The sequence below is a fragment of the Molossus molossus genome, unplaced genomic scaffold (assembly GCF_014108415.1).
Source record: "Molossus molossus isolate mMolMol1 unplaced genomic scaffold, mMolMol1.p scaffold_m16_p_13, whole genome shotgun sequence".
In the NCBI taxonomy this organism is placed as follows: Eukaryota; Metazoa; Chordata; class Mammalia; order Chiroptera; family Molossidae; genus Molossus; species Molossus molossus.
The window spans coordinates 70,630,253-70,645,251 of record NW_023425348.1 but is presented as its reverse complement, the minus strand read 5'-3'; the positions used below and the strand labels follow the sequence as shown (position 1 = coordinate 70,645,251).

The window sequence follows — 14,999 nt, the reverse complement described above, 5'->3', positions numbered from 1 at the left end:
AATAGGAGAAGAAAAGAAATCCATTGTCCTAGGAAACAATTTTGTAGGCCTGGGGCATTAGATTCAGATGGCTAGAATGGCAGGGCCTATTTACTGGCTTCAGTCCCGCCCTTTCCCCTTCCTCTAACCTTCCGACTAGTTAGTGGACAGTTCTGAAGAAGTGAGGTCTTCATAAGGGACAGGTTAAGCATTTGGTATTTCATAAACACTGCTTGATGAAGATTCCTATTAAAAGAATAAAAATGTTAGTCTTTAGTACATTTGGATGGTTTGGTCTTGAAACTGAATTTCACTAAATCAATTAACATAATTAATATGGCATCTATTCACAACTAATGTACATTTTAAATTATATTGGATTCAATTCACAGTCTTGGCAAATACCAGACCTATATAATTGAATACATTGTAAAAGAATATGACAAAAACATAACCAAAGTAAAATTACAAAGCACAGTCCACTTTGCAAATTTCTGAGTAGACTGAATAGGAAAATCAGAAACAAAGAAAAAGCTCAGAAGGCATCATTCATACCAGCAGCTGGGGAAACTGCTAATAACAATGGCTAATATTTAGTGAGTGCTTACTGGGTGTCAGGAGCATTCCACTTGGTTCTCAGAGTATTTCTGTAAGGCCTTTATTAGACCCAGTTGTATAGATGAGGTTTATATAACCTGTCCAAGGTGCTTAAATAGTAGTAGCAGAGCTGTATTTTGAACTCATGATTATGACTGTAAATTGTATCTTGAACCACTATGCTAAGCAACCCATCAGAGATTCTAATTGAGGCCAGATGGTATTGAATACTTAGGGAGATCATGAAGGAGCTTACTTGCAATAGCTATGAGAATGAGCAAGTCAAATCTTGAGACTAAGTTCTAAACCTACTCAGAGGGAGAGGCTCAATAATGAAATAAAACTTGTTAGTAAAAAGCATTCCCCATCATTATCCCCACCGCAGTGCTGTGGGTATGTGTAGCCAACTGGAACTTTTATGTAAATTCCTCTTTGGTAATAATTGACTATGAACCTAAGTTGGCATCATTTTTAAGTAGAGAAGGACAATAATGTCTCCAGGAATGATGAAGAATGGTATAGTAATAAGACAGAATTTGAATGGAGAGAAAAAGATCAGGACTGCATAGAAATAGTCTCCATTGCAATAATCAGTGTGTTACCTATTCCATACCTGGTCCTTACAAAAGTTAATCCCTTTGTCATGAAGCTAGCATTTGGGAGCACCTTTATCAGGACTCCAGATGTTCCACTCAGGCAGACAAATGTGGGCAAGAAGTTGTGGCAAGGAGAATGTCAGTTAAAACAGCAGAATAGTAAAGCTGTTCCTTGAATGTTGCTTTCAGAGATACCCAAAACTGACACCCGAGACACTCCCATTGTTTTAAATTAAAGATTAATACTGTTTTCTCAGCGTTTTGTTCTTAAAAGCTCTTCTACTTAATTGCCTCTTTTCGGGGGGATTTAATGCTTCACTTTTTGACATACATGTCTTTGTTTCTAGCTTTGTTGGTGTTATAGGAAGGGTAAACTCCAACTGTTATTCTCTGGTGGTGTTTCTAATTGCTGTTACATGAGTCAAAAAAAAATTTTATATACATATATATATATATATATATATATATATTAGGTTTTCCAAAGTTCTTTTAGAATTGTACAATTAATAAATTATTTCATTTTTTAAATATTCTCTCCAGTAGTTTGTCTGCTTAGTATCAAACCATGGCTACATTTTGGTTAGATGTCATGACTAAGCACAATATGCATTAAGCACATAGTGTGACTTGCTCCTGCTTACTTGAAAGATGGTAATATAAAAAACAATATTTGAGTTTTAATTGTTAAACTAAAATGACATGTTGTGAATGTACATTTATTATGTACATTCCTAGGCAGGGAAATTATCCTGGTTTTCTTTGCCAAAGAGAAACAAGTCTTCCTTATTGTTTTCATAAAATGTGTGCACCTCTCCTTTTCCTATGTAATTGAGGACAAGGGAAAAAACAAGCATGTCAAAAAAGATTCCAAGAATTTTGCCCCTCTCCTTGCCTTTATTTTTCTTTAATAACTATTGAAGTTATTTTGTTTGTTTCTTTAATAAAAATAAACTGTTGTTTCCTATTCGTTCACAGTCATTTCAGAAGAACCATTAAAGAGGCATAAGTAATAGCAGGACCAGTGCCCACCCTTACCTTTGCTGGTTGTAAATTAAAATATCTGGCAAACGGTTAATTAAAACTCAAATCTGTTATTAGGCTTTTCTGTTTTTTTGAAAGGTCAGAAATACAAGTATCTTACTCTGCAGTCAGAACTTTTACTTAATTAGATATTCTTTGCTTCATCAAATAAATGAGTTTGATTATAGCTTAGTAAATGTGTTATTTGATATTGTGGACTCTTTCATCATATTTCACTTGAATCAAGAAAGGTAACACCTGTGGGTTGGTTCACAAAAGCCTCTTTTGTTAAATGGACACCCGCAGGCCATGAGGCAATTACATTTGTTGCCTGTACTAGAAGAGGCACTTAACTAGACCTCAGTAAGTATAGCTGAGAACTGGAGGCCTGATTCTTTTGTCCAGCACCGAGACTAGGTTTATCATAGCTCAGGAGGACAGCTCTGACCGAGGGAGGAAAAACAGGAATGACTCAGGGTTCTTTAATGCTTTAAAATTTAGCCCTAAAGTTAGCTGTGTCCGAGACCCTTCGAAAACTCAGGTTTGAGCAAATGTAAACTATTCTATGTGGCATTCATTGTAAAACTCTGTCTATACACTCTTACTCAGGCTCATGTATTACTCAGGCTCATGTATTCATTCAAGTTACCGTGGTAGATTTATAAAAGTATAAAAAGGAAAAGCATCTAACTACTAAAAGTTTTGGTTATGACAAGTAATGAACAAAGCATGGAATAGGGGATTTCTATTTTTGGCCATTTGCAAAACATTTTTATTACAAATGCATTTATTGAAGAACTGGTCTACTTTAGTTGGAAAGTTATAATAGCTTTTTAAATAAATAAATTTAAAAATATTTTAAATCTATTTTATCTGTTAATATTTTGTTATATTGCTACAGAATTTTTTTCTTCTCTTATTTGGCTTGAATTTTCAGTTTAGTGATAACAACTTGGTTAATCCAATAGACAGTAATCATGTTTTGAGTTAAAAAGGACATTTTGTTGTGTTCCTTGCCTCACTTCATACCAGAAAGGCCAGGTTTTGAGTTTCAGAACTCTTTCCAAATTGTGTTGTTCTCTGTTTGTTTGAATAAATCAGTTCTTAGCTAGACTAATATTTTATTTGCCCAGAAATCTGGTGACAGTACTGCTAATTGCAGTCACTTACCTGTACTAGACAAAAAGGCAGAGCCTGTTATCTGGATTGGAAGTTAGGTACCTCTCTCTCCATACTACCAAAGACAAAGACTTTTTAAATTAAACAGATGTTCCTTTTTTTAATCCTCACCTGAGGATAAGCACTCCAGAGAGAGAGGAATGAGGAAAGAGAGAAACATCAATTTGAGAGAAAAACACCAGTCAGTTGCCTCCAGTACAGGCCCTGACCAGGGAACCCAAAACCTGGGTATTCGCCCTGACCGGGAGTCGCCCCCCAGCCTTTGGTGTGTGGGATGGCGTGCCAGCTGACTGAGTCACCTGGCCGGGACCAGTGTCCCTTTTTTAAAAGTATGAGTATCACTGAATGGCTACACATATTAAGACACACATACGTACATGTATGTATATATTTAATTGTCAAGTAACACATAATGGTCACAAAAAATGTAAATTATGAAACATAAAACAAAGTTTTGTGGGTTTTCTTCAAACATTTATATAAATTGCCCTGTAAATTTACTTTTTTCACTGATTACATTCATGTAAATCAGTTAGTTTTTTAAAAAACCAGCTGTCATTGTCCCATGGGCTAAAGAGTTGCGGGTTCAATTCTGGTCAAGGTGCAAACCTCAGTTGCATTTCGGTCCCCGGCCCTGGTCCGGGTCATGCGGGAGGCAATTGATCGATGTGTCTCTCTCATGTTGATGTTTCTCTCTATCCCACTCTATCTGAAGATAAATGGAAAGAAGTATCTCGGGTGAGGATTTAAAAAATAAATAAAAATAAAAGTCTATTAAAAAAAATAGCTGCCCATTATTATATAAACTTAATTTTATTTAACCTGTGCCTACTTAAGAATATTTATACTGTTGCCAGTTTGAGATACATGTAATACCACGTTGATCTTCCTTGTTTCTACATAATTGCGGGCAGACTGAACTTGGCAAATCTTTTCTGGAGATTTTGATAGGCAAGAGTAAAACAAAATCGTATAGGGGAGGCCCCTGAAGGGGGCACAAGGCGGAGATGCCAAAGGCACACTTTACTTACATCAAAACTTACTTCTCACCAAAGGAATTATCTTCATATTGTTATGAATTGCGCTAAAAATAATTAAAGACTTTAAAATTATAATTTGAACCTGTTTCTGGCAATGGCAAAGTATCTGGTGCAGGACGTGCTCTTCTGCCATAAAGAACTAGAAAATCGGACAAAATATGTGAAATAGCTATTTTCAGACCATGCACAGCAGGCAGTACAAGAAAGATCTCTGAGAGGAGGGAAACGAGCCAGGCCAGCTCTATACCCGCCCTGGTCTCTGCCTTAGGGCAGTTCTCAGGAGGCATGAGGAAGGGGGATTCAGACAGCACAGTGGTCTTGCTCAGTTGAGGAGGTGAGACGAGAGTAGAGGGAAGGTTTCAGTGGTTGGGATTTATGGATCAAACCATCAGGGAGAGCAGAGATACAGAATGATCTCCAGAAATGTACGCAGGTAATCTCGTGGCTTTTGGGCTGAATGCATACTACATTGTGCCTGTTTATGGTGAAACTTAAGAGACCAAGCAAAGAATAACTAGTGGGAAGCTGAGCAATTCCCAGAGCTCACACAGGGCTGAGAGCTATCTGATCCCTGAGCAGCCAGAGTGGACAGAGCTCATGGAGACCCCAAATATCATGCCTTACTAGTAGGGCTAAAGAGATGGTGTGAGCTAGACCCCACCTAACAAGCTTAAAAACAACACTTGAAAGGAGTAAGCTGGATCAGCTAAATTAACTGCCTCCCCCCAAACAAACAAACCTCTTGAACCTTGAACACACTCTAAAACAAAATCCACGCAACAAATGAATGTCCAACTCAGTCACAAATTACTAGATTCGTGAAGTAGGAAAATGTAGCCCATAACCAGAAGAAAAATAGATCCAGAAATGACAGAGATAATGGAGTGAACAACACGTGCTCCAGAACACCAGTTCTAAACATAAAGATCTGGAGGATAAACATAATGAGGAAAGAAATGGTAAATACAGAAAAGAGCCAAGTGCAATTTCTAGAGCTTAAAAATACATTGTATGGTCTTTATTGGAGATAGAAACTACAAAAAAAAGATCCCAGACTGGGAGAAAGTATCTGTAACACCTGTCAAAGGACTTAATCATGGTATATAAAGGATTCTCAAGATGAATAAGAAAAACAATTCATTTAAAAGAATGGGAAAAATATTTTGATAATTTCATAAGATACATAACAGACACAAGAAAAAATGCTGATCAGAGAAATACAAATAAAAACGACACTGTGATACCAGGCCTACTGGAATGGCTTTTTTTGTTTGTTTGTTTTCAGAGAGAGAGGGAGGGAGAGAGAGAAACATCAACATCGATCGGCTGCCTCCTGCACTCGTGTCGCTGGGGATTGAGCCCGAAACCCGGGCATGTGCCCTGACTGGAAATCGAACCAGGACCTCTCAGTCCATGGGACCTCTCAGTCCATGGGACAACACTCAGTCCACTGAGTCACACCAGCTGGGCTAGAATGGCCAAGTTTTTTTAAAAGGAAAATACCAAGGTTTTGGAGCAACAGAAACACTCATACCTTGCTATTGGGAATGTGAAATGGTATAATCACTTGGGAAAATTATAAGGTTAAGTATACATTCATGACTCAGAAATTCTACCACAATGTGTTTACTGAAAATAGACCTGTACATGAATGTTCATAGTGCTTTATTTGAAAGAGCCCCAAACTGCAAACAACTCAAATATCCATCCATAGGTTCATAGATAAAGATTGTGGTTTACAATGGAATACTGTTCAGCAGTTACAGGAATAAATGAATGATACATACAATACGGATTAATCATAAAACTTGCTGAACAAAAGCCAGATACAATATCTCCTGTGCAGTCTCATTTACATGAAATTCAGGAACAGGTAAAACTAGCCACTTGTAACAGAAAACAGATTACTAGTTAGTTGCCTGGGACTGAGTATGGGGTGGGGGTGGGGGTTGGCAGGAACAGGAGGGAACTTTTTGGCATGATAGAAATGTTCTCTATCTTGATTGTGCTTGATGGTTTTATAAATTTTTCAAAATTAGTGCATATTTTTCAAAATTAGTGTCAAAATTAAATGAGTGCATTTTACTATATATACAGTATACCTCTCTATAAAGTTGATTTTTAAAAAATTGATTTTAGAGAGACGAAGGGGGTGGGGAGGTGTATGCCCTTATCCCATACCAAATATAATTGTGTTTCAAAATGGAATAATTTCAAACATCATGAATATTTTATTGGGAAATCGAGTAATTGATGGACAGGTAGGGTCAGCAAAAGTTATTGCTTTGATTTTAAAAGATTCACTTTTCCTGTTTGTAGAGAAGTGATTATTAGATTAAAAGAACCATAAATGAAGTTGGTTTCCTTGATTTGTGTACTTTATATGAAGCATTGATGTCTGTAGGATGTGGTGGATGCACGGGTATTAGGTCTGTGCTTCAGATAAGTAGGATTTAGCACGTCCCATACTTGAACTTACTTCTATTAAATATCAATAACAGTACTTCACAGGTTGTTTTAAGGATCAGATGCGTTTTTATATAGTTTTACTACTAAACAAGCCAGAAAGCCACATACACATACTGGTTTGCATCACTCTTCCTCCTTTTGTTCCACCCCTTGCAGTCAAGGACCAGGTGCAGCTAGCCTGGGTCACACTCCTCCAAAGACTTCTGGTGATTCGTTCTGGGTTTCAGAAGATTTCTTTCTACTACACCAGAGATGATACTTCATCACTATTATTTAGCTAATTGGAAGAAACTTAGGCCATAACTGCCATAAAAGTGGTTGGACTTTACAAGAATTTCTACTACTATTAATCACCAGCCATTATTGGAGTTCCAGCTTTGGTTTCTACCTTCCTAAGTTGTTAGTATGTTGCCTTATTAGCCTGTAGAATTTTTTTCTTTTGCTTTTATTGGTGACCCTAATTTGATGGTTTTATTTAACTATTCATATATATTACCTATTTTTAGAACTCAGGAACACATATTAAGGAGAAACTATGGAAATTTAAACACAAAAGATGTTCATATTGTGACTTGTCCCAAGGCAGTACTTTGGAATGCTAATGACACTTGGCTTTTCCAAATATGCTGTTTTGTTCTTCCTTTCACTTATGAACTGAGGTATTCTCATTTGTCTGCTTAAGCAATCTTATGCTCCACTGCACATAAATCCACTTATATAGATAGGAGCTAGCCTCACTCTTGGCCCTAGAACCTATGACTAGTAACGAAGAGTGATCTTATAGTTTCTCACATTCTTTCAGGAAGCTTATGTCCCTTCTCTACAAATAGAGAAATTTAACATTTAATTGTATTTAAATGAAAGTAATTAACTTGATTTAATTTTTTGGGCAAATATTTCTGTGATATAAGACATTTAACATTATGTAATCTGTGATATAAAGTGAAATTAAAATTTTACACGCTTGCATAAATTTATTTTTCCAAAAGGTAATGAGGAAAGGAGAAATAGATCACAGAGGAGTTTTAGGGCAGTGAAAATACTTCGTATGATACTATAATGATGGATACATGTCATACATTTGCCCAAACCCATAGAATGTACCATACCCAGAGCGACTGCTAAGGTAAACTTTGGATTTTGGTGATTAGTGTAGGTTCACCAAGTATAACAAATATCCCACTATGGTGGAGGCCATCAATAATGGAGGAGGCTGTGTATGTGGCCGGGAGGCACATGGGAAATCTCTGTGCCTTCCTCTCAGTTGTGCTGTGAACCTAAAACTGCTCTAAAAAATAAAGTCTTAGAAAAGTAATTTGTGACATTTTAAAAAATTGCAGTCACTTCTTATTAAATCCAGTAGGGATATTTTTATTCACATAAAGTTCTCCAATAATAGCCAGTTAAAAGAACAGTGAAAATAAATTCCTTCCCAACAGATCATTTTGGACTGGTCAGTAAGTCAACTTTCTTGGGTAATAAAAACTATATTTTAAAAAAACCTTTTAAAATGCAATTTTAAAGATTGTTGCTAGAGTAATTTTTTGTTTATGTTGAACAGATATTAACGGGCAACTGTACTATATCAAAGAGTTGTTTGTTTTTTTTTAAGAAACATGTTCTGTTCTAAGTATACTTATGATTGTCATTGAGTAAAAATTTAAACTTATGTCATTTACCAGTTAATATACAGGACATATTGGGTCTTTTCATTTAGTAGAAGGTCACCATCATTAATTTTACAGCTGATGGTTTTATAATAGGTCCGTCTAGTTCTTGATGGTCATTATTGAAGTATAATGCACTGAAGATATGGCCTGTACAAAGGCAGAACAGGATCTTAATTAGAATTCTGACAAGCCCACTCCAATAAAATGATGAGATTATTTGTAATTGATGTCACAATCAATTACCATTTAGTTCATCATGAGCATCCTAATAGGTCTGGCCTTGCTATTGGCCCCAGGATGTTGCTGAATGAGTGGCTACCCTGCTTATGCTGTTATTGACTCAGGAGTGCACAGCATCCTAATGACCTCTTTTGCAGTCTATTAAATTAATGACCCCGTCATACTGTTTTGATCTCTTATAACCTCAGTTTGGGCTTTTTTTTTTTTTTTTTTTGGTAACAAATTAATGTTTGGGAACCATGTGGCAAAAAGAAAGGTATTCTAAAAAGTTGAAACCTTAATACCACTTACTAATATTTAATAAAAGTTATCTTATTGTGCATAAGAAATGAAATAATAGGGTTTGTATGTATTTTATAAAACAACTTCAGGACACTTCTCCCTACCTGCGTAAGACACACTTTTCATTTCTAGTACCCAAATTTGTTTGTTCCTTTTTTAAAGGGGCTGCTTTCTTCTCTAATTCCAGGTGCCCATGGGCCATGTTTGGTTAGAAGGTGATAATCTACAGAATTCCACAGATTCCAGGTACTATGGACCTATTCCATATGGATTAATAAGAGGACGTATCTTCTTTAAGGTACTGTTTTCTACTTAAAATGTAGGCTTTCTTCTGTGAGCTGGGGGAAGAAAACCACCAGTTTCTTTAAAACTGAATTTTGAATTCTTCAGGCTATTAGTGGACTTAACTGTTGCAATAAAAGCTATGAAAATGTTGGCCTTCATAGCTATAAACATTACCCCTTCCCCCCACTGAGACAGGTAATCGAGAATATTTTATTTTGAATAATAAAGTTCTAACTACCTTAGTTGTAGCATAAGAAGCCTTTAATTTGAATCTCCAAAAATTTCTCTCTCGTAAACTTTTACAACCATGTTCATACCCTGGGAATATATGAATATGCATTTCAGAAGAGCAATCTAGAGTCAAATGATCTGTAATGCAGGTATATCCCAGGTAAGTACAGTGAGGAGTAGACTTTAGTTGTATTAAATACATGATTCTTAGGAAAGATAATTGTTTTCACTGGCGCCTCCATTTTGTCAGTCAGTTAAGGAGAAAAACAGACATTTGGGGATAATTTACAGGATTCTTTACACTTAAGCATATATTCAAGTACTAAGGTTTACAGTTAACATTGAGGGTAGTAAAAGAACACACACACACACACACACACACAGTTGACCCTTAAACACCGACCCCCACGCAGTTGCAAGTCTACGTATGATTTTTTTGACTCCCCCAAAACTTACTTATAGTATCTGGTATTTGTTCCAGGAACCCCCACAGATAACAAATTCTGTGGATGCTCAAGTCTCTTACATAAATCACATAGAACGATGCATACAGGTGACCTTCTTCTTGCATGGATTCCCAACCATGGGTCAAAAATACTGTTTGTAAACTGCTGTTAGATGAATAAAAGTCCCAGCATATGGAAGGCCAACTCTATATTTATTGGAAAAAAATCTGTGTATAAGTGGACCCATGCAGTTCAAACTGATGTTAGAGTTTAAATATAAATTTACTTTCTAAAGTCTTGTTTTGATGTAGGAAATTTGTTCTTGAATGAAGAATAAGGAGAAAGTGTTTCATTATATGGCACATAGAAAAGGGATTGAGAAAAAGGGAATATGATGACGATAATAACATCACTGACATTAATTATCTTCAATCAATTTTGATTTTACAGATTTGGCCTCTGAGTGATTTTGGATTTCTACGTGATAGCCCTAATAGCCACAGATTTTCTGATGATTAGCCAGCATTTATTCTTTTGATTTTTGTCTCCTGTTTAAGTGAAGTTATTATTGCCAATGAAACCATGTACTTACTAATAAACTTTATTTGCTATTCAGTTTATTTTTAATTGTTAAATGTAAAGAAGTAACACACAATCTGTAGTCTATATTAATGCAAAATACACGGATAAAAGCAATCCAAAATAAGTCATATATATTTTATGGGAGATGTGTAAATATTTTTAAGGGGGCACTTTTGAATTTTTAGTTTTAAAAGTATAATGAAAAAATGTCCTCATTAATATGCCTCATACTTTAGCTACCTTTACAAAGTCAGAGTAGAAACTAGTCTTGTAAGTCCAAAGCAACAAACCAAAAACAAAGAGTTCAATGTAGTAAAAAGCTGCTAAGTCATAAGCTTGCCTCACTCATTTAAAGTTTCAGTGATCCCATAAGGATTCCTTTTCAAGTCAATATTCTAAATGATTTTTTACTTACACAATACATAGAATATTAAATATGTAGAAAAATAAAATCTTTACAGTTTACTATTATCAATAATAATACATTATAAAAGTCCACCTCATCATACTGGCAATGTAATGGTTCTTTATTCCTAAATAAAGGCATTCATAGTATGTCGTTGTACTCTGAAATAAAGGAAGGTAATGCACCTGTTTCAAATTATTGTTTTCTAAAGCTGCCATTTCCTAAATTATATTTCAAGTTGAAGATGGTGGTGACCAAGAACCAACTCCCTTAACCACAGGAGGGACTTGGAAATCGTGACAGGACTGAAGTCAAGTCTTCTGACTCCAAAACGACCCTTTCTATAGTTGCCACTTCGCCTTCTTGTTTAACTTTGCAGAAACCTCATGAGTATCCACATTCAGCCTTCATTATGGGAGAACTAGGCTCACATGTTATTCACAAAGATTCTAATTTAACCCCAAAGACCTGAAATTTTGAGATAGTTATACAATAAGCCTGTAACTTTAACAGCTAGAAATATCATGTTACGTCAGAAACTTAGAAACTATAAAGGCACATGATGATATTGTGACCCATTAAAAGAGGAGACATGCTTATTTGAATAAACAAATCAATAATAAAGTTCTCAAATAGGAATTTGCTAAATATAATTCGTAATTCAAGTCCCTGTTTTTGGTGATTTGTAAATATAAATTATAAACATATATAGAGAGCTAAGTTGGAAGGGATTCTCCTCCACATGTCTGAATATACAGTTCAAGGATTCCACTTAGTGAACAATTTCAGCTACAATGAAGGAGTTCTATAATTAGTGAACATGTATCACAAGAAATCAGGGTAACTTCTTCTACTTCATCCTTGGAAACACTGTATTTTCCACCACAACGGCAACTCAGAGAAAAAGAGTGATCATCTGCAGAGAATACAAAAAAATGCGTCAAATGTTTACAAGTAACCACACTAATATCACTACACACACACACACAAATGTGGTTTATTCCACTGAAATTTTGCAAAACCAAAGAAAGAAACTCAATAAATAAAATTTATTAAATGAGAACCGTAGAGATAGACTGAAGCTGTAATCAATAAATAGTCCAAAGATCTTGGGTGACAGCGAATGCTCAGAAGAGACCCAAGACATTTATTTGAAGTCTTCTGTTTCCATAAGATTCACATAAATTTTGCATTCTTCTCAACAACATGTTTGTCCAAAACATTACTATAAAGGAAGAAAACTCTACCTGTCTTACTGTTAAAGAATATGCTTTTACCTGGAGTATACCCGTTTAGAGAAAACCGCTAATTTGCCTGTTTATCAACTTCAACATTTGAATGTGTCTGCTCTGGTATCACACTATTTCAAGAATCCTGACTCAAATATATAAACACACACTGTGGTGTTTTTTTTCTGTGTACATATCTATTTCATTGGTGTTTACAAATTATTTGTGAACCAAAGGGCAATCGCTAAAGTGAGACGCCCAAAGAAGGCAACATGGTGTAATGTTTAGCCTACCAATGGAAATTTATCAAGTCTGTCCTTTTCCTAAGAAGTTGAAAAGCTTGTGCCGCTAACTAAAAGATTTCCTAATTTACTGATCATTCAATTTTTCTGTCGCTGAAAAGTGACTGTCAAAGAAAAATAGCCACTGATCACATGACTTTTATGAAATTTGTTATATAGATAAATGAACTAAGTCTCAAGATACGAATTCTTACAATCAGGAATTCATTCAGTAGTCAACTTTCATTTTTTAACAGCTCTCAACAAATGCCACTAGAAGAAAAAAGAGAAAAGGAAAGAAAAGAAAATTTTAACCACCTGTTTTTGTTCTCTAATCAATTCTAGCCTTGGAAAAACTAGTGATGAAATGAACCAACTTCATGTGTTTCTTTTATCATTAAGAAAAATCTGGATTCACTCACCCAGTCCTTTTTATTTTTTACCACAATGCCTTTTTTCTCCATAAGGAGTAACATTTAATTTTGAATTTTAAAATGCTGACATCTTCCGTGAGTCAACATACATAGGTAGTGGAGCATGCTTTTGTAATGAATTGTTTTATTATTAAATTGTGTAAAAATATATTCTAGCCACTGGTTTTCAGAGCTAAATTTCCTTCTTGTACTTTTACCACCTCAGCGAACACTGAGAAACAATCTGAAGTGACGTGCTTGGTAAAAGCTGCAGAGGCCACCATGGGCTACTGTGGAGTTTTATCATGGATGATTCCAAATGTTAACACTCACTAAAAACTCACATCTTGTCAAATTTCTTCTTATATTCTTCTATCACTTAAAGTGGTATCTTCAAAGAAATCGTCACTTTAAATGTAACAAATGATGACAAAATAACCAAGTTGTATATGAGATTAGCTGTGAGGGGAAAGGTTAAAACTTGAGTCTTTCAAGAGTTCTGCAGGTATATGCCTTTAAAGCATAATACAGTGCATCATTTCAAACTGTCCCTGGATCAAGAAGCTGATAATTTGGCTGTCTATCATGTAGCATTTCATCTCTTTTGTGCTAAATCTTCCAAAGTATTCTGAAAGTGACTGTGAAGAAATCTTCGATTATTTTACTTGTCCAGTAGATCTGATTTTTACTTAACTTCACCTGCCAAGGGTGCTCTTTCCAGTTGCAAAATCAACTCGAAGTTGCAAACTCAATTACAAAACTTACTTGGCTAGTGTTCAAACATTCCTGCAAAAATAATGGCTTCATGTAGCTGTTGCTCAGTATTTCTCTCACAAGGGTAAGAACTATTTCAATCTTTACAATTATTTTAAAAACTCTGTATTTAAGTAAGTATCTAAGGACATCCTGCAGTTTTAAGAGACTGTAGCAGCTTATAAGTGATTCACTGGCTGTGGCTGGGATTCCTCTACATCTTCTTCACTATCAAGTCTACTTTAGGAAGTCTCAAGGACAATACCACATTTTTTATAATGCCTGCCAATTTCATGTTGTATACTTCTTCATTTCTTAACATTTTCACTTGTATCAAAAAGTTCATTTATTTGTTGACTGAACAGATGCTTGAACCACCAATCCATATTCTTAATTTTTTTTTTTATATTGATTTGAGAGAGAGGAACGGAGAGGGAGAGAGAGATGGAAACACCGATGAGAGAGAACATCGATTGGCTGCCTCCTGCATGCCCCCCACTGGGGGTTTGGCCCACAACCTGAGTATGTGCCGTGACCGGGAATCGAACTAGCGACCTCTTGGTGCACGGGACAATGGTCAACCACTGAGCCACACCGGCCAGGCTTTATTCTTAATTTTTAAAAAAATCTTAAATTATTATTAATTATATAGATATACATGTTTTTATTGTTTTGTTTTTTTAGAGAGAGAGAGAGAAACAGTGATGTGAGAGAGAAACATGGATCAGCTGCCTTTAGCACGCCCCCTACTGGGGATTGGGCCCGCAACCCAGGCATGTGCCTTGACTGGGAATCGAACTGGGACCTCTGAAATCCATGGGACGATGCTCAATCCACTGAGCCACACCAGCCAGGCATTTAATTATATATTTTAAATGTTACTGAAGGAGGAAAAATTACAAAACCTAGTTTTCACTATTTTCACATTATCAGGAACAAGAAACAAAATATACTAGTCACATCAAGTATAGCAAGAACTAATTTGTCTAATAAGAGATTAAACACACTGACTGATAAGGTGGCAATACTATATTTCAACAGATGTATCTGGCTGAGGTCTCCCTGAGAAATGACCCGTTCCGGTCTGCGCCCCTGGCTCTCGCAGTGAAAGCCACGTCACTCGTGTCTTCTGCCTTCCCAGCAGGAGCCCTCCCAGTTCACGCTGATGAAGCTGTCAGCTCCTGGGAGCCCCAGTGACACTAACCCTCGTTTTCCAAACACTTACTGCAAATAAGATTTTCTATTCTAGGATTTCATTTGGCACGTTAGGAACAGAGTGGTCCACAGGCAAAAACATGATC

The 14,999-nt window shown here is 35.9% G+C and overlaps 2 protein-coding genes across 4 annotated transcripts in view; one reads left to right on the top strand and one right to left on the bottom strand.

Annotated features, from left to right (window-relative positions):
* The window catches only part of IMMP1L (inner mitochondrial membrane peptidase subunit 1), a 53,745-nt gene extending 43,096 nt beyond the window's left edge, over positions 1-10,649 (top strand). For all 3 annotated transcript variants that reach the window (XM_036259398.1, XM_036259399.1, XM_036259397.1), the window contains 2 exons: positions 9,260-9,370; positions 10,485-10,649. In XM_036259398.1, the coding sequence (XP_036115291.1) occupies positions 9,260-9,370; positions 10,485-10,553 (180 nt within the window). In that variant the 3' untranslated portion in view covers positions 10,554-10,649. The remainder of the gene's footprint in view (positions 1-9,259; positions 9,371-10,484) is intronic.
* A 1,006-nt stretch (positions 10,650-11,655) lies between these two features.
* The window catches only part of DNAJC24 (DnaJ heat shock protein family (Hsp40) member C24), a 52,360-nt gene continuing 49,016 nt past the window's right edge, over positions 11,656-14,999 (bottom strand). The window contains exon 5 of the mRNA XM_036259400.1: positions 11,656-11,938. Within this exon, the coding sequence (XP_036115293.1) occupies positions 11,808-11,938 (131 nt within the window). The 3' untranslated portion in view covers positions 11,656-11,807. The remainder of the gene's footprint in view (positions 11,939-14,999) is intronic.